We start from the raw sequence: 25,277 nt of genomic DNA on the forward strand, positions 1-25,277 counted from the left end.
GAGACCGCATCGTGAGCAACGGATACAATAAATGATATTGGTGGATGTGCAGGTAAAACTTTGATGGATGTGGAAAGCTCCTTTGGGGCCTTGGATGGAGGTGAGGGAGGAGGTGTGGGCACAGGTTTTACAGTTCCTGCGGTGTCAGGGGAAAGTGCCAGGATGGGAGGGTGTGTTGTAGGGGGGCGTGGACCTGCTCACCTTCCACCCTACCAACCTTTGCATAAACCAAATCATCCGCCGACATTTCCGCCACCTCCAAACAGACCCCACCACCAGGAATATATTTCCCTCCCCACCCCTTTCTGCCTTCCGCAAAGACCGTTCCCTCTGTGACTAGTAATAAATTTTACTTATTATGCATTTTTGTGTTTTCCCAAGACACAGTGAGCCACTCTTTTGGTAAAATGGGGGAAAGGCATATTTTTCACTAGTCTTAATGGAATTGTTGAAATGTAGAGCTGTTTTATATATATTAACTGTATAATAAGGTGTCAATAATGTAAATAAAAAAGTATAATAAGTCACAACATGACATCAATAAGAGCTTATCGGCCATAATCCTATTGAATGGCTGTAGGACCAAACAGACTGTTCCTGTTCCTATATCTTAAGATCTTAGTAATAAAGCTGAAGCAGCTAATTGTCGAAGAAAATTATCTAAACACTTTCATATTTAATATCAAACATTTAAAATTTTCGATCAATGTATGTTCTTCTTTTAGGTTCCATGGTTTATGAAACACTGGGACAACATGCATTTGGCAGACCTGGGAAATTAGCAGTATTTGGATCAACGTCACTACAGAATATTGGAGGTAATAGAGAATTAATATTCAGATCTTCAGTTGCTCAGTTTGGTTTTAGTCTGCTGATCATTGTGCTATGATTTCACATTCTCTCCATGGCACATCAAAGGCTTTCTTGCATCTGAATTTAGGAGGGGCAGATGGAGTTTAATCTATATGAATGTGAGGTGCTGCATTTTGGAAAGGCAAGTCACGACTTATACTTTTAATGGTAAGGTCCTGGGGAGTGTTGCCGAACAGAGAGACCTGGGAGTGCGGGTTCATAGTTCCTTGAAAGTGGAGTTGCAGGTAGACAGGATAGTGAAGAAGGCGTTTGACATGCTTGCCTTTATTGATCAGTGCATTCAGTAAAGGAGTTGGGAGGACATGTTGCAGTTGGACAGAGCGTTGGTTAGCCCACTTTTGGAGTACTGCATTCATTTCTGGGCTCCCTGCTATAGAATGGATGTTGTGCAACTTGAAAGGGTTGAGAATAGATTTACAAGGATGATGCCAAGTTTGGAGGATTTGAGCTCTACGGAGAGGCTGAATAGGCTGAGTTTTTTTCTCGAGTGTCGGAGGCTGAGGGGTGACTGTATAGAAGGTTGGACCAATGGGGTCTGTTCCCTTACTGTGTAACTCAATGCCTCTATGAGTGGCGTAGATAGGGTAACTAACCAAAGTCTTTTGCCCAGGGCAGCCGTGTCCAAACCTAGAGGCTTAAGTTTAAGAGGGGAAAGATTTAAAAGGGATCTAAGGGGCAAGTTTTTCACACAGAGGTTGATGTGTGAATGGAATGAGCTGTCGGAGGAAATGGTGCAGGCTGGTACAATAACAACATTTAGAAGGCATCTGGATGGGTATATGGACAGAAAGGGTTTAGAGGGATATGGGCCAAATGCTGTCAAGTGGGACTACTTTAAGTTAGGATATCGAGTTGGCATGGATGAGTTAGACAGAAGGGTCTGTTTCCATGTTGTCTGTCTTTATGAATGTAAATGAGGGAAGAGAGTCATACAGCACAGGAACAGACCCTTCAGTCCAACTCGTCCATGCTGACCAAGTTTCCCAAACTAAACTAATCCCATTTGCCTACATTTAGCCCATATCCCTCTGAACCTTTCCTATTCATGTACCTATCTAAATGTCTTTTCAATGTTGGAACAGTACCTACATCTTCACTTCCTTCTGCAGTTCATTCCATACACACACACCCTCTGCATGAAAAAAATGCCCCTTTAGTCCCTTTTAAATCTTTCCCCTGTTACCTTAAATCTGTACCCTCTAGTTTTAGACTCCTGTACGCTGGAAGAAAGACCTTGGATATTCACCCTATCCACGCCCTCATAGAGTCATTCACATACATTCCTGCATATGAAAAGTTGCCCTTCAGGTCCCTTTTAAATCTTTTCCTCTCACTTTAAAAATATTCCCTCTAGTTTTAAACAACTCCACACTAGAGAAAAAATATTTGCTATTCACCTTATCTATGTCCCTCATTATTTTATGAGCCTCTATAAGGTCAACCCTCAACCTCCCACGCTCCAGTGAAAGACGTTCCAGCTTGTCCTTATAATTCAAACCCTCCAGCCCTTGCAACAGCCTGGTAAATCTTTTCTCCAATTTAATAATATGCTTCCTATAGCAGGGCAACCAGAAATGTACATATTACTCTAAAAGTGGCCTCACCAACGACCTATGCAACCTCAACATGACCTCCCAACGCCTAACTCAATGGTAGTGGGATTTAACCTGACAGAATTATGTAATGATATCACAATGAAAGCAACCTTAGCTAGCAACCACAGTATGTTTGAGGTCTATATTTGGTTTGCTAGGGAGAAAAGTATTTTAAACTTAAATAAGAGCAACGATGTGGACACAAAAGTTGAATGACTGCGATACTAGGCTGGGGGGTAGATCAATAGAGAGACAATGGCAGATATTTAAGAGATATTTTATAATTAGATTAGATTATTTACAGTGTGGAAACAGGCCTTTCGGCCCAACAAGTCCACACCTACCCGCCACCCACCCAGACCCATACCCCTACATTTACCCCTTCACCTAACACTATGGGCAATTTAGCATGGCCAATTCACCTAACCTGCACATGTTTGGACTGTGGGAGGAAACCCATGCAGACACGGGGAGAATGTGCAAACTCCACACAGTCAGTCGCCTGAGGCGGGAATTGAACCCGGGTCTCTGGCGCTGTGAGGCAGCAGTGCTAACCACTGTGCCACTGTGCCACCCATTGTCCCACCGTGCCGCCCATTGTGCCACTGTGCCGCCCATAGATTAGATTAATTATAGTGTGGAAACAGGCCCTTCGGCCCAGCAAGTCCACACCGACCCGCTGAAGCGCAACCCACCCAGTCCTATTCCCCTACATTTACCCCTTCACCTAGCACTACAGGCAATTTAGCATGGCCAATTCACCTAACCTGCACATTTTTGGACTGTGGGAGGAAACCGGAGCATCCAGAGGAAACCCACACAGACACAGCGAGAATGTGCAAACTCCACACAATCGCCTGAGGTGGGAATTGAACCCGGGTCTCTGGCGCTGTAAAGAAAAACTCTAACAGAAGGACTAACCATCCATGGTTTATTAAAGAATTTAAAGAAGGCATCAAACTTATGGAAAAAACATAATTGCACAAAGTGGGTGGCAGGTCAGATGGGTGGACAGAACATAAATAACGAGTAAATCAAGAGAATAAATTAGACTACAAGATGAAGCTAGCTAGAAATGTTAAAACAGATAGCAAGAGTTTCTAAACATACAGGTCGTTATGGTATAATGCGTGTTTCGTCAACGCGAATTGGCTGTAATGTGATTGATAAGTGTTTGGATAATGTGAAGTTTCTACTGACCAGGTATAGTGATTTGCTGTAGTGTCCTTCTGCAGCGCGATTATCAAGAGCAGTTTTCTATAGCACAATTTTCTACAGTGTGAGGTCACAGAGGAACACAATTGTTGCATTATAGCAGAACACCCTTTAAAAAGGAAAAGAGTAAGTATGGTGGCTCAGTAAGCATGGGGTAGCATGGTGGCTCAGTGGTTAGCACTGCTGCCTCACAGCGCTGGGACCCGGATTCGATTCCACCCTCGGGTGACTATGTGGAGTTTACACATTCTTCCCGTGTCTGCATGGGTTTTCTCCAGGTGTTCCGGTCTCCTCCCTCAATCCAAAGATTGCAGGCTGGGTGAATTGGCCATGCTAAATTGCCCAGAGTGTCCAGGAATGTGTAGGTTAAGCACAGTAGTCAGGGGTAAATGTAGAGTAATGGGGAATGGGTTTGGGTGGGATAGCCTTTGGCGAGTCGGTGTGGACTTGTTTGCCTGAAGGGCCTGTTTTCACACTGTAGGGATTCTATGGTTCTATGATAAAGTGAATTTGAAAATGAGGAATTAGTAGTAGATAAGAAGGAAATGGGCATGAAGTGAACAAATGTTTTGCTTCTGATTCACTATAGGGATTATAAATAGTATTCCAGTAAAACCTGTAAATCAGAAAGTGGAAGAGAGAGAGAGCAAATTGTGAAACTGTAATCACCAGAGATGTTGAGCAAACGGTGTAAACTGAGGGTTGACAAGTCCCAAGGTCCTGATGAATTTCATCCTAGGATATTTTTCAAAAATGGCTAATAAGGTAATAGATGCATTGAGGTTAATTTCCAAACTTCATAGGATTCTAAAGATGTTCCATCAGATTACAAAGAATTTAATATAACTCTTCAATTCAAGGACGAAGGCATCTGGTATGCTTTCCTATAGGAGTTGGGAGGTCATGTTGTGCTGTACAGGGCATAGGTTAGGCCACTTTTGGAATATTGTGTGCACTTCTGGTCTCCCTCCTATAGGAAGGATGTTGTGAAATATGAAAGGATTCAGAAAGAATTTACAAGGATGTTGCCAGGATTGGTGGGTTTCAGCTGCAGGGAGAGACTGAATAGACTGTGTCAGTTTTCTCTGGAGCACCGGAGGCTGAGGGGTGACCTTATAGAGGTTTATAAAATCATGAGGGACATGGGGGATAGGGTAAATAAACAAAGTCTTTTTCCTGGGGTGGGGGAGTCCAGAACTAGAGGGCATAGGTTTAAGGTGAGAAGGGAAAGATATGAAAAGGACATAAGGGGCAACTTTATCGCACAGAGAATGGTGTGTGTGTGTGGAATGAGCTGCCAGAGGAAGTAGGAGAAGCTGGTACAATTGCAACATTTAAAAGGCATTTGGATGGATACATGAATAGGAAGAGTTCAGAGGGTTATGGGCCAAGTGCTGGCAAATGGGACTAGATTAACTGAGGATATCTGATTGGCATGGATGAGTTGGACTGAAGGGTCTGTTTCCGTGCTGTACATCTCTATGACTCTATGGCAGAAGCCTTCAAAATTTAAGCCAGTTAGCTTGATGCCTGTTGTGGGTGTGGTGTTCAAACTGATGATTAAGGAAGTTCCAATTGGGCAATTAGAAAAGCTGAAAGTAATCCGGAAGAGTTAGCATGAAGTTGTGAAAGGGAAATCATGTTTAACTAATATATTGGAATTACTTGAAGGAGTAATATATTCTGTGTCTGTAGACATACTGTGTTTGGATTTTCAGAATGTGTTTGAAAAGTTTCCACATAAAGCATATTACACAAAGTAGGAGCAAATTACTGCAGCTGCTGGAATCTCTACTGAAAATAACAAATGCTGGAGATCACTCTGGATCAGGTAGCATCTATGGAGAGAAAACAAACTAACGTTTGAAATCTAGATGACTCTTTATCAGAGCTCTGTGGAGTCCACAGAGGTCTGTGCTGGGGCTTCAACCTTTGACAATTTATATCAATGACTTAAATGGGGGACCAAAGACACAATTGTTACATTTGAAGATGGTTAGGAAAATATGTTGTGGAACAGGACGTAAGAGAAGTGCAGATGAATTTAGAAAGGTTGGGCAAAGATTTGGCCAATAGAGTACGATGTGAGAAAATATAAAGTCATTCACTTTGGTAGAAGAGTCTAAAAAGCAGAATATTTTCTGTAGCAAAATAAGCGGAGAGTTTTGATTTGAGAAAAGATCTAATTGTTCAAGTATGAATTTCAAAAATGTAAGCAAGTAGTTAAGAAGACTAATGGAACACTGTCTGGTATTAACCATAGAGTCATACAGAGGCCCTTCAGCCCATTGAGACTGTACTGACAAAAGTATGCTAAATCTACTCTCGTCCAGCACCAAGCCTGTAGTCTTGAACATTGTGACATTTCAAGTGCTCATCTAAGTATATTTTCAAGGTTGTGAGGTTTCCTACTTCAAATATTGTCCCATGTATTGCATACCAGGTCCCCACCACCCTCTGGATGAAAAACATTTCCTTAACTCCCCTCTGAACTTTCTGTCTTTTCCCTAAAAGGTGTGCCCCTTGTTACTGGCTCTTCAACTAAGGAAACAGTTGCTTTGTATCCACTCTCTGAGTCTCTCGTAATCACCGACATCTATATGAGGACCCCCTCAACCTTCTCTGCTTCAAAGAAAACAACAAAACAACCCAAACTTATCCAGCCTCTCTTCACAGTTAAAGTACATCATCCCAAACAACATCCTAGTGAATGTCCTCTGCACCCCCTCCAATGTAATCACATAGTGTGGCAACCAGAGCTGCACACAATACTCCAGCTGTGCCCAAATCAAATTTATACACATGACCTCCCTGCTCTTATAATCTGTTGGGGCCTGTGAGAGTAAGAGTGTTATGCTTCAGTTCTAAAGGGCATTAGTGAGACTACACCCTCAAATACTGTGTGCAGTTTTGGTCTCCTTATTTAAGGAAAGATCTAAATGCATTTGGAAGTGGTTGAGAGGAAGCTTTCTATATTGATAACTAGATTGAGCCATTTGTCAAATAAGGAAAGGTTAGACAGACTGATGTTGTAACCACTGGAGCTACGAAGAGTGTGGGCTGACTTGATGGAAGTAAATGAAATCCTGAAAGGAGTGTTCTGAAAGAATGTTTCCTCTTGTGGGTGAGTCCAGAACTATGAGGTTTAAAACTTAGAGGCTGTCCTGTTAAAACAGATGAAGAGAATTGTTTTTCTCTTTGTGAGTTGTGTGAATCTGGAACTACTTCAGAAAGTGATGGAGACCATTGAATATTTTTAAGACAGCAGTAGATAGATTTTTGTTCATCAAGGGCATCAAAAGATATTGAGGAAAAGTGGAAATATGGCATTCAAAGCACAAACATGTCAGCTGTGATCTTATTGAACAGCAGATCAGGCTTGAAGGGCCCAAGGGGCCTACATCTCCTCCTATTTCAAATGTTCATATTTTAAAGTCATCCTCCATTTACTTTAGCCATCTTGAGTTACCTGTTTGTTGTCAAGAAAGAACTACCTGAGGTCATCCAATCCTTTACAGGTCAAGACAGTTCTGAGTAAGTACACTTTATTTGTTTAATCTGCAAATTCAATAAAGGAAGTAGCTTCAGTAATGCCACTGACATAAAAAGCAACAAGTAAGATTGGTGGAGTCATTATACAGGTTTTACAACATAACTTGTATTGTTAATAATTTAGGACACACACACACCTAATTAAGGAGTAATGCTCCGAAAGCTTGTACTTCCAAATAAATCTGTTGGATTATTACCTGGTGTTGTGTGAGTTTTAACTCTGTTCATCCCAGTCCAACACCGGCTCTTCAACATCATGGCTAACAAATTTCCAAGTCAGGATGATGAGTGTCTCAGACCATTTAATAAAGGAGCAGAATTAGGCCATTCAGCCCATCAAGTTTGCTATTCCAACATGGCTAATATTTTTCTCATTCCCCTGTCTTCTTCCTGTAACTATTGATCTCTTTCTAATCAATAACCCATCTCGTCTTAAACACACTCGCTGACTTGGCCGCCACAGCCTTCTGCAGTAATGGATCCTACAGACTCATCACCTGGCTGAAGAAATTCCTCCTCATCTCATTTCTAAAGGATCATCTGTTCTCTCTTAAGACTGTGCTTTTGGGTCCTAGTCTCTACTACTAATGGAAAGATCTTCTCCATTTCCACTCTACCTTAGCCTCTCAGTATTCTGTAAGCTTCCATTAGATTCCCCTCATTCTTAAATCCATTGAGTACTTAACCAGAGTTCTCAACTGCTCCTCAAATGATCAGCCCTTCATCCCCAGGATCATTCTTGTAAACCTCCCATGCACCAGTTCTAATCCAACACATCCTTCCCTAGATACAGCACCCAAAACTGCTTACAGTATTCCAAATGTGGTCTGACCAGAGCCTGTACAGCCTCGGTAGTACATCCCTGATATTGTATTCTAGCCCTCGTGAAATGAATGCTAACACTGTATTTGCCTTCCTAACTGACAACTGAACCTGCATAATAACCTTAAGAGAATCCTGAACTGGGACTCCCAAACCCCTTTGTGTCTCAGATTTCTGAACCTTTACCCCATTTAGAAAATAATTCACATCTCTATTCTTCCTACCAAAGTGCATAACCTCACACTTTGTCACATTGGTTCCATCTCCCACTTCTTTGCCCACTCTCTTAGCCTGTCCAAGTCTTTCTGTAGCCCCACTGCTTCTTTAACATGACCTGCCCTCCATCTAGCTTTGTGTCATCTGCAAATCTAGCAACAATGCCCTCAGTTCCTTCATCCAGATCATTAATGTATAATATGAATAGTTGCAGTCCCAACACTGACCCCTGCAGAACTCCACTAGTTCCTGGCTGCCATCCTAAAAAGACTCCTTTATCCCCACTCTCTGTCTTCTGCCAGTCAGCCAATCCTCTATCCGTGCTGGTACCTTGCCCCTAACACCATGGGCTCTTACTTAACTGCCTCTTGTGGGGCACTTTGTCAGAGGCTTGGAGGGAACTTAAAGGGAGTAGTGTTCTTGAATATCTGTTGCCGTTGTCCTTCTTGATGGTACTGATTTTGGGATTGGAATTGGTCATGACACTTCTGTTTTTTTGACCAATTACTGTAAAGTCTGTGTTCTCTGATTCCCAATCCTCTGGCGAAGGTAACAGTTTGTCTTTAATTTCTATATCAGAACCATTCAATACATTGCACACCTTTAAAAAGATCTTCTGTGTGCTAGCTAGCTATTAACAGTTTCTCAATTTGCAAATGAGCACGTCTGTAAGTGTTTGAAGAAGGATAGCAGTCAGTTATTAATACCCTCTTTTATTTTATTTTCAGAGCATGGTATTTGATTGACCGTAACCTTGTTATACTTGTGACTTTAATCATCATTCTGCCCTTGTGTCTATTCAGGAATATAGGTAAGTGTCTAATGTCTCAGCAGTAACATATTTCAATTTATCTGTGGAAGTGAAGACAAATTTATTACGATAATTGAGCATGATTCCTCAGAATAGCATATACACGGTAAACATTACCCCTGTGTCAATTAATGGGCTTCAGTTTGGGGCTTGTATGATAGCTCATTGAGTACACGTGAGTAAAGAATGAGAGTAGGTCACATGGTCCTTTGAGCCTGCTCCACCATTCAATGAGATTATGGCTGATCTGATTTTGACTCTACGTTCATGCATATCCCCTGATAATCTTTCATCCCCATGGTCATCAAGAATCTCTCTATCTCTGCCTGAAAGATATTTAAAGATTCTGCATTCACTGCCTTTTGAGGAAGGGAATTCCAAACTCTTATGGGAGAAAAAAATGTTCCCTCATCTCTCTCTTAAATGGGCGACCCCCTATTTTTAAACTATACCCCTAGTCCCAGATTCTCCCACAACAGGAAACATCCTCTTGACACCCAACCAGTCGAGTCCCCTCAGGATTTTAAACAGAAATTGCTGGAGAAACTCACAGATCTGGCAGCCATCTGTGGAGGAAAAGCAATTAATACTTTGAGTCCAGTGATTGTTCTTCAGAACTGTGTTTCTCCAACAGTTTCTGTTTTTGTTTCAGATTTCCAGCATCCGCAGTTCTTTGTTTTGTTTTAATCCCCTCAGCATCTTTTTAGTTTCAGTTAAGTTAATCGTAACCCTTCTGAACTCCAGAGGAAAAAGCTTAGCCTGTCTAACCTGTCCTCACAAAGCAATCTGCACATTCCAGTCTAGTAAGCCTTCTTTGAACTGTTTCCAATATATGGACATCCTTAATTCACCCAACCTGATCCTTAATCTAGCTGACCTCCGTCAGAGTGGGAGAGACTCCAACTAGTCTCTGTGTCCTGTGCACAGAGGGACAGAAAAAAAATCACACAGGAGTGCTAGTCAGTGATTGCTGGTAAATCCTGAGTCAATGTGGTTTGGATTTGGCTATGTGCAATATAAATTTCAATATTACTTCAATCAGATGGAATTGGTATTGTTTACTGCTTTGGCTCACATGAAGTTGGTAGAAGCATTGGAGAAAGAGGGTGTGAATGTTGCTAACTTTAATTCCATTTTCAAGATGAGAAACTGGCAGGAAGTGAAGGGGAAGGAAATAGTGGTGATGTTATCATAGCATCCCTATAGTGCAGAAAGCGGTCATTCAGCCCATCAAGTCTAAACTGAACCTCTGAAAAGCATCTTACCCAGATCCAGCCCCCGCTGTACCCCCAAAACCCCACAATTTACCATGGTTTATCCACCTAGCATGCACACTCCTGAATTATACAGGGCAATTTAGCATGGCCAATCCGCCTAATCTGCATATCTTTGGACTGTGGGAGGAAACCCACGCAGACACAGGACAATGTGTAAACTCCACACAGACAGTCACGCAAGGCTGCAATTGAAGCCGGGTTCCTGGTGCTGTGAGGTAGCAGTGCTAACCACTGAGCCACCATACCGCCCTCAATCAACTTCAAAATAGAACTGACGATTATAAGGTTAAGTTACGATTTAGGAAATTGTATAATTTGGGAGATGGTCACTCCTATGCTGCTGAGTTCTTGGAAAAACGATGAACACAGTTAACTTTAGGTCTCCATTAAATGGCATTCTGCTAACTTACCAAACTTAACTTCAACCTTATTTTGACCACTTTTGGGTGAAAAGTTAGGTTTGGAGTTGTAGATTTTGGTTTGTGATAAAGCACGGTTTCCTCTGGAAGAGCCTAGTTGCTCAAAGTGCAGTGACTGAAAATATACTTGAATATGCAAAGCAAAGCCCTAATGCCATTTTTAGAACTTTGTTGTGAAATTAGTGTACACACAGGCAAATATAACTCTTGCTGTCATTTTTGAGCTCTTACCCTCACAAAAATGTTGTGGGATTCTGCCAGCCCAGTGTCTTTCTCTTTCATTTCACCTATCCCCAATCACCGTGTGCAGATGAGGCCCGCACTCCAATTTCCAACGTATTAATAACCTCCAAGTATATTTCAATCAGACCATCCTGTTCATGTTGAAATCTGATGGAAGTTAAATTTCCACTCTCTCATTCTTGCGAAGAGTTCAAATGTGAGTCAAACCTGAAGTAGGGACCGCTCAGTCTGTTATTCTAATATTTTTCTAATCACAGTAACAGAAGAGATGAGGAAGTGAGGAATATTGGGGAAAGATTGTGAAACCTGGTGACTACCAGGGATCAACGTGCCACAAACCTCACCCATAAAGTTCTCATATTTTAAATTTAATTTAGATTGTTTCTTTTGATAAGATTTTTTGTTTCGGCTCAATCACTCACCCTCCGTCTTTGGAAGATTGAATACAAATTACCAACCTACCTTCAGGCCTCCACCAACGAATTGTCAAAGCCACATCTGAATATTCTGATTAAAAATGTAAACTCTCCACCTGATCTGCTTGCATTTAATCTGTAGCAAGGTATGTATCTGAACCAAATCTGGAAATCCCTCTCCTTATGTCGCATTCATTGTCAGCTTAGATATTGTTGACATTTTGCCACTGAGACAGAGGTTTGTGGTTGAAATTCTGCTCTGGAGTTGAGAATCTTTTAGATCGATATGTTGGTGTTGTCTTGAGGGATGTTGTAGTGCAGTCCACATTGGTGGAGGGGTCATCTTTCAGATGAGGTGTCACATCAAGGCAGTATTACAGTTGATCAGAGCAGAATGAGAAGTTGTTCTATTGTTGTAGGCAATTCAAAATCACCAAAAAGAAAAAGAGTAACCATCATTCATGCCATTGTTAGTAAAATTTAGTTTGGAACTCGATTAAGAAGCAAAATTAGTCAGCTACAAATGTTAAGGATGAAACATTGGAGGATGTTCTGTGTAAATAAGCATTGTAGGGTGTCCTGTGTAAATGCACTCTTTCTGTACCTTGACATATATCTTGTAGTTGTCGTTGCAGACCCAATCCTGTTACTTCTCTTTCCTTTCTCCTTCCTCTCGGTCCCTGCCAAACCTTCCTCTCTGCCATATATTTCCTTTCCACTTTTGCGATTGGAAACATTTTTAAGTGATCAGGATAGATCTGCAGATGGATGGCAGAATTGGTTATACACTAGATTTGCTTGGGTCTGAGGGATTGGCCATGCTAATGGAACCAACCATGATAGGAGGAAATAAAGTAAAGATAACTTGTGCCTGGCTACCAGGCCCACGGCCCACAACAGAGCACTTGGCAAGAAGGATGTGCTCTTTATTTCTTCATTTTTCTGCCTTTATATTTCTATGTATTGGTTTATTTTTCTGTGTTTGAAGATGGTGCCCGAGAGTGGTGATAGTATACAACACTTTTCACTGTACTTTGTAACAATATACATGTTTCGGGCATAAGGCCTTCTTCAGGAATCCTTATGCCCGAAACATCGATTCTCCTGTTCCTTGGATGCTGCCTGACCTGCTGCGCTTTTCCAGCAACACATTTTCAGCTCTGATCTCCAGCATCTGCAGCCCTCACTTTCTCCTCCAACAATATACACGTGGCAATAAATGAATTAAAGCAAATCAGATAAAGGTTTCAGTGGTGCCAAGGGCATCAAGGTGGAGAATGTGAAATGGTTGAGAAGATTATTGATTATTACTTTGTGATATCTGAGCTTTGAGCTTTGCAGGGCCAAAAAGTAGTAGCATTTTTTAACTTCTTTTAATCTCTTAAACTTCAAGGGATATAAATATTGCTGCAATTCTTCTTTTGATGGAAAGATACTTCAGGATATGAAGACCAATCTCTTTCTTTATCTTTCTGTTGTAGATTGTGCCAATATTGAAAATAATGTCTTCTCCTGTTTTTTAGGGTACCTTGGATACACAAGTGGATTTTCACTCGCATGTATGATTTTCTTCCTAATTGTTGTAAGTAATAATTCTATGTCATTCAGTTAAACCAACTACGTTGTTATAAATAAAAACAGAAAGTGCTAGAAATAAGACTAGAAGACATAGGAGCAGAAGTGGCCATTTAGTCCATCTCATGTCATTCAATGAGATCATGGCTACATTGTTATTTTCTGCCTCAACTTGAATGGCTCCCAGTGCCGTGGTCAGTTTGCTCATCCTCTCTATAGTCCCCATTCTTGTCCACATAGCTTACAAGAATACCATAATGTTGGATAATTACAGAGACAGAGGCTCCTCAAAAGCTGCCCCTTGGGTCCCCATGCCTGTCTCACTTTCACCCTTTGAAAGAGAGAAAATGAGGTCTGCAGATGCTGGAGATCAGAGCTGAAAATGTGTTGCTGGAAAAGCGCAGCAGGTCAGGTAGCATCCAAGGAACAGGAGAATCGACATTTCGGGCATAAGCCCTTCTTCAGGAGGGCCTTTGAAAGGCCTAACTTTTGGAGTGTGATTGCCTCCTGGAACAAAGTGTCCAGGTTTCGGGTTTCCCTTTCCCCTTGCAGTGCAATGTCTGTCGCTCCAAGTCCAGCTCCTCAACTCTAATCTGAAGTAGCTTGAGCTGGAGACACTGCAATTACTGGCAACAACTGAGGAGGGAGGAAAAACAGGATTAACATTGCAAGTCAGAAATAATTTGCTACTTGGACTCTATTTATATTTTAGGTTTCCAACATTTATAACATATTATTTGTATCACTTTGTTGTAAGACCACACCTCAAAAATATGTTACTTGAAAAGTTGGAAAATGGCAATGGAATATATATATAGTAGATATCTAGATTGATTAGCGTTAAATGCATTTAGACAATTGTGCTTATTAACATTAAAAAACGGTGATTGTTTTCCTTGATTTCAGGTTATCTACAAACAGACACAACTTTCCTGCGATACTTCAGTATCAACTAATATTACGGACCTTGTTTGTACAATTACGTGTACACCAGAATATTTTGTCTGGAATGATAAGGTATCAGTCTTTTGCTTCCATTACTTGATAATTGTTTGAACTTGAAAGAATGCCAGGGTTTCTTTTCCTAAAGTAATATCATTAGGTATTCCCAATACTAAGAGTACATATTGCGTACAAGAATAGGAAAGGTTTAGAGGGATATGGGCCAAATGCTGGCAAATGGTACTTGATTAATTTAGGATATCTGATCAGCATGGGTGAGTTTGACCGAAGGGTCTGTTTCCGTGATATACAACTCCATGACTATGTTGCCATTGCAATAAGACGTGTTGGGAGATCTCGCTGTAATTTTTACGATTATGAATGTTATATCAACACGTGTAGAGGAAGACAGGGCAAAATGAATGAGTAGCAAACAATGTTCCTTATGCATTGGGGTGTAGCAACCTGGAAGCAAGCAACTCAGAAGTTATCCCCTTTAAAATGCTACTGATGGGCCGGTTGTACAACAAAATTAAAAACAATCCAGCTTCAAATGAATAGGCCACACACAAGACAAAAATTGTGTGGGGGAGAGGGGGGCACTTGGATAGTTAATCTGCAGGACTCCTTTGTATCCTGCAGACCTCAGCTCCAAACTGGTGCTGGAAAAGATCTTCGAGCAGATTGCTGGTAATCACTGAAGAACAAGAAGTTACAAATGTTGACAATATAATGTAACATAAACTTCATAACCCTTCTTTTTCCTCACTCTGCTAAATCACATACATTTAATCTTATATCTATGTTTCTGTGCCCTAGCGCCTCCCCCCCCCCCCCCCCCCCAGCTTGCTCCCCCCCCCACCCCCCGACAGCTTGCAAATTGAGTATATCAGTGCTGGCTTCTTACTAGTTGTAGTTTTGTGATGAGTGTGTCACCAGCGAGATGACATTTATTGCCCATCCCTAAATAGATCCCAGAGTTAAGAGTCAATCGCACTGCTGTGGGTCTGGAATCACATGTAGGCCAGACCAGGTAAGGACGGTAGTTTGCTTGCTTAAAGGACATTAGTGAACTGGATGGGTTCTTTCCAACAATCAGCAATCGCTTCATGGTCAGCATCATACCCCTAATTCCAGATATTTATTGAATTCAAATTCCACCATCTGCCGTGGTCGGATTCAAACCCAGGTCCCTGGATCACCGGTTTAACAATCCAGCACTGATAGCCCTCGGCCCTTCATCTGCCCCTGGTGGGTGGTTAATTTTGAATGATTTGACAGAACGTGTGCCAGTACCCATTTTTCCCAAAATGAATTAAACAACTTGTTCAGTTTAAAATATTCCCAACAGTACAGTGTTTTCTGTTGAAATGTGTGTGTGTGTGTGTGCGCACACTCAGATGTTTTGTAATCTTTTAAGCTTATTTTGTAGTTGATTTTGGTTAGTATTTATATGTCAATTTGAATTGTTGTTTTATTTTCCAGACAGTTTATGCTTTGCCCACTATGGCCTTTGCCTTTGTCTGTCATCCGTCAGTACTGCCCATCTATCGTGAGCTTAAAGAGTAAGTATATTCAGTTAAAAATGTATTTAATATGAATTTGTGACTAGTGGCCTTGAGTATAAATTGAATATTTTTGTTTTTCAGTCACACATGCAAAAAAATGCAGGTTGTTTCAACGATATCCTTCTTCTCAATGTTTGCCATCTACCTGCTTACAGCAATATTTGGGTACCTGACCTTCTACAGTAAGTGTTCATATATTTTGCCCAGATTCAAAGTCCTGAAATCAGACAAAACTGACAGAACTGTGGATGCTGGAAATCAGAAACAAAAACAGGAATTGCTGGAAAATCTCAGCAGGTGCAGCAGCTGTGGAGAGAAATTAGAGTTAATGTATCGGGTCTGGTGACCCTTCTTCAGAACGTTCTGTGGACACCTCAGAGGATAGGTCACCAGACCCGAAACATTAACTCTGATTTCTCTCCACAAATGCTGCCAGACCTGCTGAGCTTTTCCAGCAATTTTTGTTTTCATTCCTGGAACCAGAAGATGGTTAAAGCAAAGGAGACCATTGGGCCATTCTGCTTATGCTGTCTCTCTGCAAATGTAGCTGAGTCAGACTCACTCCCCTGTCCCTTCCCTTTTGCCCTCCACTTTCGCAATTCCTCTCAAAGTGCTTGTCCAGTTCCCCTTAGAAAACTATGATTGAATTTGCTTTCCCCTCCTCGGGCATCTGCATTCCTGATCCTAATCTGCATGAAAATATATTCTCTTATCATCATTGCTTCTTTGCCTATCATCTTAAATCAGCATCTTCTGATTCTTGACCCTTGTGTTCATGGGAAGTTTCTCCCAACCTGTTCTGTCTGTATTTTACATGATTTTTGAATAATTCTGTTAAGTCTCTTCTCAGCCTTCCCTTTGAGACAAGTCAATCAGGCTGTCCAATCTATTCAAATAATTGAGGTGCCTCAAATTATTCTCGTCAGTTTCTTCTTAGATATCTCGAAAGACTTCGTATCCATCCTAGGTGCAGCACCAAACATTGTACATAGTAGTCCAGCTGAGGCCAAATCATTGTTTTCTCAAGGTTTGGCATGTCCTCCTTGCTTTCATAGCCTGTGCCTTTATTGCAGCATTTGCCCCCATCCCCCCCCACCCAGTCCACCTTCTAAATTTTCTCTGTTCATGTCCCTTTTAGTTTGTATTACCCGAGCTCCCCTGCCTATAAATTGAATTGCTGTTGAGACATTATCATGATTTCATTAAATCTTGAAAGATTGTAAAATGATTTCCAACACCACCACTGCATTCCACTATTGCTCAACATCACAGCAGAGTCAGTCAAGATGCTAAAGTTTAACTCCTGCGGGGAATTGAAATGGCATCAGCTTTAGTTCAAAAGCAAGCATCAGAATGACTCATTACTGCCTCCATCTAGGCACGCTTCAATTACTTTGTCAGATTATTCAGTTTTCCAAATTAATCAGTTCTGAACAAAAAGTGTATATTTATTTTCCTGAAAAGATTGGATTTCAGTTTGCCTACAATTTTTACAGTGAGGGTGTGGTAGAGTTGTGAAGGAGCTAAGAGTTAATATCATTGAAACTAAAAAAATACTGAGAGGCCAGGGCACAGTGGACGTGGAGAAGATGTTTCTACTAGTATTAGAGGCTAGGACCTGAGGGCATGGCCTGAGAGTGAAGGGAATGACCCTTTAGAACTGAGATGAGGAGGAATTTATCCAGCCAGAATATGTGGAACTCCATGTCACAGAAGACTACGGAGGCCACGTTAATGAGTGTATTTAAGCCAAAGATGGATAGCTTCTTGATTAGTAAGGGGATGAATGGTTACAGGGAGAAGGCAGGAGAATGTGTTCGAGAAATATATCAGCAATGATGAAACGTGGAGCAGACTCGATGGGCTGAATGGCCTAATTCTGTTCCTAATCTTATTGTCTTATCATAAGGATGATGGTTTGTTTGAGGTTATGGGAGGCCAGTACTTTACTTTGAAATGTTGTTGAGATGAAAATATAAGAACAAGGTACAAGAGGAGGGCACACAGCCTTTTAAAGGCTGATTCTCCCTTCAGCAGGGTCATGGCTGATCTGATTTAACTCTCAACTCTACATATTTGCATGTCCCCAACAATTTTTCATTCCCTTACTCACCAAGATTCTATCTACTGCTACTGTAAAAATATTTAAAGGCTCTGCATCCACTGCTATTTGAGGAAAGGACTCAAAACACTCATAACTTTCCAAAATAATTTTCTTTCTCTCTCATCACTGTTTTAAATGGGTAAACCTTGATTTTTAAACTGTGACCCCAAGGTCTGGATTCTGCCATGTGATCCATCCGAACAACTGTCCTCAGGATGTTCAAAATCTCAGTATTCTTATCTTAAACACAAGACAGAAAGTAATCGGACTGACATTATTTTTGTTTTCCCCCATTACTTTAAAAGCTGACTCAGTATGTAACCAAAACAGTATTCATATTTCTTTCGTAATGGGTGTGATTCATTTAATTGATCCTGGAAGTAGGAGATTGGTAATAAATTATGAAACAATAATAACGAGAATGATACTGCAATATTTCCTAGGTTTGTTTGGAAATCGATAAACAAGCCAATGACAACAAGAAATAATTATACACCTGGTTACTTTTTCTTTCCTCACAGACACGGTTAATGAGGAGCTGCTTTTATCTTACCGTGATCATGGTGACAAACTCATTTTGATACTTCGCTTGGCTGTAATAACAGCTGTAGTTCTAACTGTTCCAGTCCTTCTGTTCACAGTGAGTATTACCTGTTAAATTTAAATCATTTGATCAATTTTGTCTTAAAAAATTTGTTCCAAAATCAACAGTGGTCCTCAGATTCCTTTCCCTTTGCATTCCCACAAAAAGCATCATTCTGTCGGATAGCCTTCAACTGTGATGCTTCAGCAATGCAGCTCTTTATATATGGTGTAATTTGCAGCTGGTATTTCACACTCAGTATATCCACAGTCTCACAGAGAATGTTGGAGAAATTCAGTCTGCTGCTATCTACAGAAAGAGAAACAGTTAACATTTCAAGTTCAATGTAACTCCTTTTCAGAACATAGGACTTAGGTGCAAATAATTTGGCCATTCAGTAAGACCATAGCCAATTACTTGTGGTCTCAATTGCATTTTCCTCATTCCTCCCTTAATTCTTGACTCCCTCATTTACCAAATATCTGTCACAGTTAAACAGGATGAAGAGGACATTTGGTACACTTGTCTTCATTGATTAGAGCATTGAATATAGGAGTTAGGGTTTCATGTTATAGAATCATAGAGATGTACAGCACAGAAACAGACCCTTCGGTCCAACCCGTCCATGCTGACCAGGTATCCCAACTCAATCTAGTTCCACCTGACAGCACCCAGCCCATATTCCTCCAAACCCTTCCTGTTCATATACCCATCTAGGTGCTGTTGCGGCTCTATGGGACATTGCTGAGACCACTTTTGGAATACTGCTTTCAGTTTTGGTCTCCCTGCTAGCAAAAGGATGTTGTCAAATTTGAAAGAATTAGAAAAGATTTACAAGCATGTGCCAGGGTTGGAGGTATTGAGTTATAGGAAAAGGCTGAATAGGCTGGGGCTATTTTCTCTGGAGTGTTGGAGGCTGAGGTGTGATCTTATAGAGGTTTATAAAATCATGAGAGGCATGGATAGGGTCAATAGATAAGGTCTTTTTCCTGGGGTAGGGGAATCTAGAACTAGAAGGCTTATATTTAAGGTGAGATGGGAAAAGTTTAAAAGGGACCTAAAGGGGCAACTTTTTCATGCAGAGGGTGTGCGTGTATGGAGTGAGCTGCCAGAGGAAGTAGTACAATTTCAGCAATTAAAAGGCATCTAAATGGGTATGTGAATAGGAAGGGTTTGGAGGGATATGGGCCAAATACTGGCAGATGGGACTAGATTTATTTAGGATATCTGGTCGTCATGCTGAGTTGGACAATAGTATTTGTTTCCATGCTGTACATCTCTGAGAGAGACTGAATTGAAGGTAGTTGGCTGTGCTACTGATTATCTTAATAGAATTTGCTAAATGCAGGTGTTATTTTTATTTGCACAGGTCCGCTCTTCAATTGTCTTGTTGGTGTTAAAGGGGAAATTCCGATGGCTCCATCACTTTATTATTACATTCTTTCTTCTCACTGGTAGCAGCCTTTTGGTTATATACATTCCATCGATAATGGATGTATTTGCTGTTATTGGTAAGTTGAAGTATCTATTTTAGTGTATGCTGCTTCACAATGTTTTGAGTAACTTAATTTCATTTTCATTGTGCTGTGTTTAATAAACCTTTCAAATGATCTGTCTTTTCTGTGGTACAGGCTCGACTTCGGCTAACATGCTGATCTTCATTCTTCCTGCATCCTTATATTTAAAACTTGTAAAGAATGAGCCTCAAAACAGCTGGCAAAGAAAAGGGGTATGTATATTTGATATTATGTGTTCATCAATTTTAAGATTTATGCATGTTAACATTGCTGCCTAGTTCGTTCTGAAAAATACTTGTATCACAAGCCTGCTTCTCCTTGCACCTTCCTTCTTCTGAGTGCCGACCTTTTGCAGTGCAACCATCCTGTCTGAAGAAGAGGAAAGCTGTTCTGCAGCTAAAGCAGGAATCCACTGTATATGTCTCACAGTTAATAGGGGGCTAGCTAGCTCAGTGGGCTGCGTAGTGATGATGAATGATGCTGATAGTGTGGGTTCAATTCCCACACCAGCTGAGGTTACCCTTAAGGACTCTCAATCTTTTCTCTCACTAGAGATTTGGGGAACCTCAGGTTAAACTACCAGAAGTCTCACACACACACACACTCCCCCTTTCTAATGAGAGAGCAGCTTTCTGATCTGGTAGGACTTTACCTTGCAGGCAATTGAGACATATCTAGCTTAAACAACAGGGGGTTCAGTGTATGGGTAGAGGCAGGAAGGTGGTGGCTGATATGCTCAACATTCTCCTAACTTACTTTCACATTAGCAGTGGGAAAGCTTGTTCAAAACTAAATTAAAGCACATCAGTGACCAATTAAGGATCTCTTCTCCCTCTCTCCCGGTTTTTTATTATGACTTTAGAACCTCTGGCAGGTGGGAGGATCTCTCACTCTCAGACTTACACACATGCACGCACACACACTCTCACTCACTCACATTCTTCCCACATCTGCATGGATTTTCTCCAGTTTCCACCCAAAATCCACAGCTGTGCAGGCTAGCTGAATTACTTGTGGGTCTGGGTAGGATGCTTTTCGGAGGGTCACTGTGGACTCGATAGGCTGAATGGCCTATTTCCACACTTGGTGTTCTATGATTCTACCCCACTTCCCAGAGAGCAATGCCTGCTCCTGCCTGTAGCGAGGTTGCGATCTGCCTCATCAATCCTGTTTTCCCTCGCAAAGGCCCTCAGTGCAATCTCAACCACCAAGTGTAGCTCCAGTAGTGGCCACCATTCCCGGTGGCACTGTTGAGCTACAGGCCTTCCAATTGGCCATCAACTCTTCATGTGTCATTGATGGGATAGCAGCCACTTTATCGTTTACTGCTGAGGAGAATTAGCCAAGGGTCAGCCTGACAACTGAAGCAAGTTAGCACCTCCCTTTGGCCCCAGTGGTGGGAACCATGCTGGTACCTTATAATCCATTCTGAGCTGTATTGTGTGCTGAATAGATGCTGCAGTCCAACATGTGATATTGGATCAATTCTTGAGTTTTCAACCCAGTGAGTATTTGATGGGAGAAATTGTCGAGATTTTTTGGAATAGATAGCACAACAAATGCTACAGGTTAATTATTTAGAATCCACATTGACATGTTTCTTGCAATGGGTTTGTCTTTGTTGTTTAGGCCGAAATGATTTTTCAAATTTGTTTCTGGAATGTGGCCATCACTGGCTAAGTCAGCATTTAATGCCCTTCCCTAACTGCCCAAAGTCAGCCACGTTGCTATGAGTCTGCAGTCACCTGTAATCCAGCAGTTTCTTTCCCTACAGGACATCAGTGAACCGGATGAGATTTTCTGACAATCAGCAATGGTCAGCATTGATCCCTTTATTCCAGGTTTATCCCACCATCTGCCATGGAGGGATTTGAACCTAAGTCCCCAGGATATTACGTGGGTGTCTGGATTAATAGTCAAATGATAATACCAGTAGGCCATCACCTCCCCATATATGTTATCATAAAGCTGTATTAATAGCATTTTGCAATGATTGAACGTTGTGCGCTGGCATCTTACTGATGATGCTAGCAATTGATGCTCTTAATGCTCACTCTGCTAAAATATCAAATCTGCAAATCCTAGCAGAGTGGCATCTGGCACATCTCTCAGAAATGCATGCTGCTGATGATTTAAATACTGACCATCACTTACTTCAGTGAATGAGAGGTAATTTACCTGTGAACTTTTACTTTATCCAGGCTATGGCTTTTCTAGCTGTTGGGATAATATTCATGTTCGTCACTGTACCATTGATCTTTGTTGAATGGAACAAAAGAAGCAGCAACAACACCAGCACAGGCAGCTGTTCTGGCCAACACTGATATTAGTAACGGGATGAAGACAAGGCAAGCTTTCTCGGCAGTACAAGGCATTGTTTGGATCATCAGAGGTTATGACACTTCTCAGTTTTTTTTTGCACAAAGGTCATTGCAAGAAAAGACAGCCCTATTAAAATTTGGATAATGTGATCGTACACTTCTGAAGCTGCTGTCTTCATAGATGGACAACGATAAGTAAATTTTAGTTTTGCCCTTGTCTCAAAATTGCATGACTTTTTTTTAAAAAAAGGATTTCCACTATTAAATTCGAACTTGCTAAAGAGCTCCTTGGAGTGTCCAGTATTTCCCGAAACTCTAACTGTCAATGTATTTCTTGGATTATTTTCCTGCTTTTTAGCAGATTATTTCATCTTGATTAGGCTTTTTAGAAATGGATTTAATTTCTTTGGAACTAATACAAAGCCTAAACCTTTCTGCCCAGCCTCTCTATTATCTATTTTAATTTGGCACATTGTTGTGCTTTGGAGAAATCGTCCTACCTTAATTGTAACAGGACTCAATAATAAAACATGGTTGAAATTACGTCCTGCTACACAATAACTTAATACATTTCTCATAAGTGCCTCTCTTTGTAATATTGGTGGGGACAAGAGCATTTTCTGGATTATTATTTGCCTCTTACTGAATTGCTCCATTGTTAAACCTAGAATGACTGTGGCACAGAAAGAGGTCATTTGGAAAAGTGAAAGAATCTAGGACCAAAGGGAATAAGTTCAGAATAAGGGGATCACACATTTAAAACAGAGATGAGGAGAAATTTCTTCTCTGAGGGGAGTGAATCTGTAGAATTCCTTACTGCATAGTGTTTTAATGTTTTTATGTTCAAGGTGGATATAGATTTCATATCAGGAAGGGCATCATGGCTTATATGGAAAAGGCAGAAAGTGGAGTTGAGGATTACCAGATCAATCATGATCTCATTGAACAGCAAAGCATGCTTGATGGGCTGAATAGCCTACTTCTGCTCTGGTGTCTTACAGTCTTGGCCATTCATGTTTGTAATGGTTCTCTAAAAGAGCAGCTGATCTGGACCTACTCCTTTGCCCATTCTCTGTGGCCCTGCAGTTTTTCTTCAGACCTAATTCCTCTTAGAACCTGCCTCCACCACAATCTCAGGCAGCACATTCCAGATCCTATCCACTCACTGTGTTTCTCTTCATGTTGTCTCTTCTTTCTTTTAACAGTCCAAACAGATTCTCAAACTTTTCACTGATTGAAACAGTTTCATTCTGTCTACTGAGTCTAGACCCCTCATGATTTTGAACATATCTATCAAAACTTCTGTTGAAGGAGTTTTGTTTTTATTCATTGACAGGATGAGGGTGTGTCTGGCCAGGCCAGCATTTATTGCCCATCCCTAATTGCCCAGAGGGCAGTTAAGTGTCAACCACATTGCTGTGGGTCTGGAGTTACATGTAGGCCAGACCAGGTAAGGATGGCAGTTTCCTTCCTTGAAAAACATTAGTGAGCCAGATGGGTTTGTCCGACAATTGACAATTGATTCATGGTCATCATTAGACCCTTAATTCCAGATTTTTAAAATTGAATTCAAATGCCATCATCAGTCATGGTGGGATTTGAACCTGGGTCCCCAGAACATTACCTGACTCTCTGGATTAAAAGTCCAGCACTAATACCTTTAGGCCATTGTCTCCTCATCCAGCTGCTCCGAACTCATTTATCTCAAATATAATGCTGCAGACGCTTTCACTGTCTACAGTTTTTCTCCTGATATTAATTATTATTTTTGTGTCAATTTTCTTTATTTGTACATGAGTGTGATTGTTAATTGTCCTTGAGAAGGTGGTTGTGATACTCCAATTTGAGAAACACTGTGTTGAAAAATAATTTCTGTACTAACAATCTTGGCCTTAATATCAGTTGAGACACCAGGTTGAAGATCATTTTAACACAAGGACTGATTTAGACATCGCACAACCCTGTGATGCATTATGACTGCTGAATTTAAATGTTCTGCACCTGTGACTTAGATTAAAGTATAAATCTGTATTTTTTTAATTTACATGAAGCAATATTCACTTTGAAACAACTTTCTACTGAACTCAGTATACTGTTCATGTTACAGTGTGTATAAAATCAGTATCTCACGGCATACTTGTAAATCTAATTTTTTAAAATATTGTATGAATTTACTTGTGTTAAATAATGAAACTTATTTTAGCATAGATTCCTACCTGGTGAACTAGACTGAAAAAGGTTTGAAATGTTGCCAAATACTTAAATTTTATTATGGCCAATACATGTGGGTCAGAGAACAACACTGGTGTTAAAGAAAAAGCTATGCTGTAGAGGTGCCAGTGTTGGGTTGGGTACACAGTTGGAAGTCACATGACACCAGATTGTAGTCCAACAGGTTTATTTGAATCACAAGCTTTCAGAGCGCTGCTCCTTTGTCAGGTGACTTCTGATACTTAAGAAAAGCTTGTTTATTTCATTAAAACTTTTGGCAGTTTCAATTGCTTGTGAAATAAAAATTGCAACATAAATACTGGCTTTATTGTAAAACAAAAGAATTGTATTTTTTTGAGACGTCTACAATAAAGATGTACTGTAAATAATGTGGTATACATTATAAGGTACTGTGTGGATAAATCTCCCTTCTTCTTACCTTTTGATTATGTTACCATCTCTGTACATTTATTGTGTAAACTTCAACCCTGCGACAGGCTCATTCAACCACATTCATCTTTGTGTTTGTGTCCAAACAATTTAACTTACTTTACTTGTTTCCTTTCATTCTCTTGGGTTCATGCCGGAATTCCCGGATGATTTAAAGGGCAGTTAGATTAATGACATTACTTGAAACTGGAACAGTGAAAAGTACTGGGCCCAAAAAGACTGTGATGTTCGTGTGGCAAGTTCCTTAAACCGTTAAACTGCACAGAGGGAACTTGCATTTATATGATGTTTTTAAACCTCAGGAAATTCCAAAATACCTTCCAGTCTCTTGAATTTTCTTTTAAAAATGTATTCATGGGATGAGAGCATCTTTGGCTGGGCCAAAATTTATTGCCCAACCCTAATTACCCAGAGGGAAGTTGAGAAACAACCACATTGCTGTGGGTCTGGAGTCAAATGTAGGCCAGACCAGGTAAGGATGGTTGTTTCCTTCCCCAAAGGACATTAGTGAACCAGATGGGTTTTTCCAACAATGGACTCATGCACATTGTTAGACTCTTAATTCCA

General features: G+C 40.8%; 1 protein-coding gene across 3 annotated transcripts in view; it reads left to right on the forward strand.

Annotated features, from left to right (window-relative positions):
• LOC122559316 (sodium-coupled neutral amino acid transporter 1-like) overlaps window positions 1-23,436 on the forward strand; it is a 68,433-nt gene extending 44,997 nt beyond the window's left edge. For all 3 annotated transcript variants that reach the window (XM_043708674.1, XM_043708675.1, XM_043708676.1), the window contains 11 exons: window positions 726-818; window positions 7,139-7,217; window positions 9,002-9,084; window positions 12,963-13,021; window positions 13,921-14,031; window positions 15,442-15,521; window positions 15,606-15,706; window positions 18,150-18,268; window positions 19,581-19,722; window positions 19,843-19,940; window positions 21,930-23,436. In XM_043708674.1, coding sequence (XP_043564609.1) covers window positions 726-818; window positions 7,139-7,217; window positions 9,002-9,084; window positions 12,963-13,021; window positions 13,921-14,031; window positions 15,442-15,521; window positions 15,606-15,706; window positions 18,150-18,268; window positions 19,581-19,722; window positions 19,843-19,940; window positions 21,930-22,052 — 1,088 coding nt within the window. In that variant the 3' untranslated portion in view covers window positions 22,053-23,436. The remainder of the gene's footprint in view (window positions 1-725; window positions 819-7,138; window positions 7,218-9,001; window positions 9,085-12,962; window positions 13,022-13,920; window positions 14,032-15,441; window positions 15,522-15,605; window positions 15,707-18,149; window positions 18,269-19,580; window positions 19,723-19,842; window positions 19,941-21,929) is intronic.
• The last annotated feature ends 1,841 nt before the right edge of the window (window positions 23,437-25,277 follow it).

This window comes from Chiloscyllium plagiosum, chromosome 19, assembly GCF_004010195.1.
Source record: "Chiloscyllium plagiosum isolate BGI_BamShark_2017 chromosome 19, ASM401019v2, whole genome shotgun sequence".
Classification (NCBI taxonomy): Eukaryota; Metazoa; Chordata; class Chondrichthyes; order Orectolobiformes; family Hemiscylliidae; genus Chiloscyllium; species Chiloscyllium plagiosum.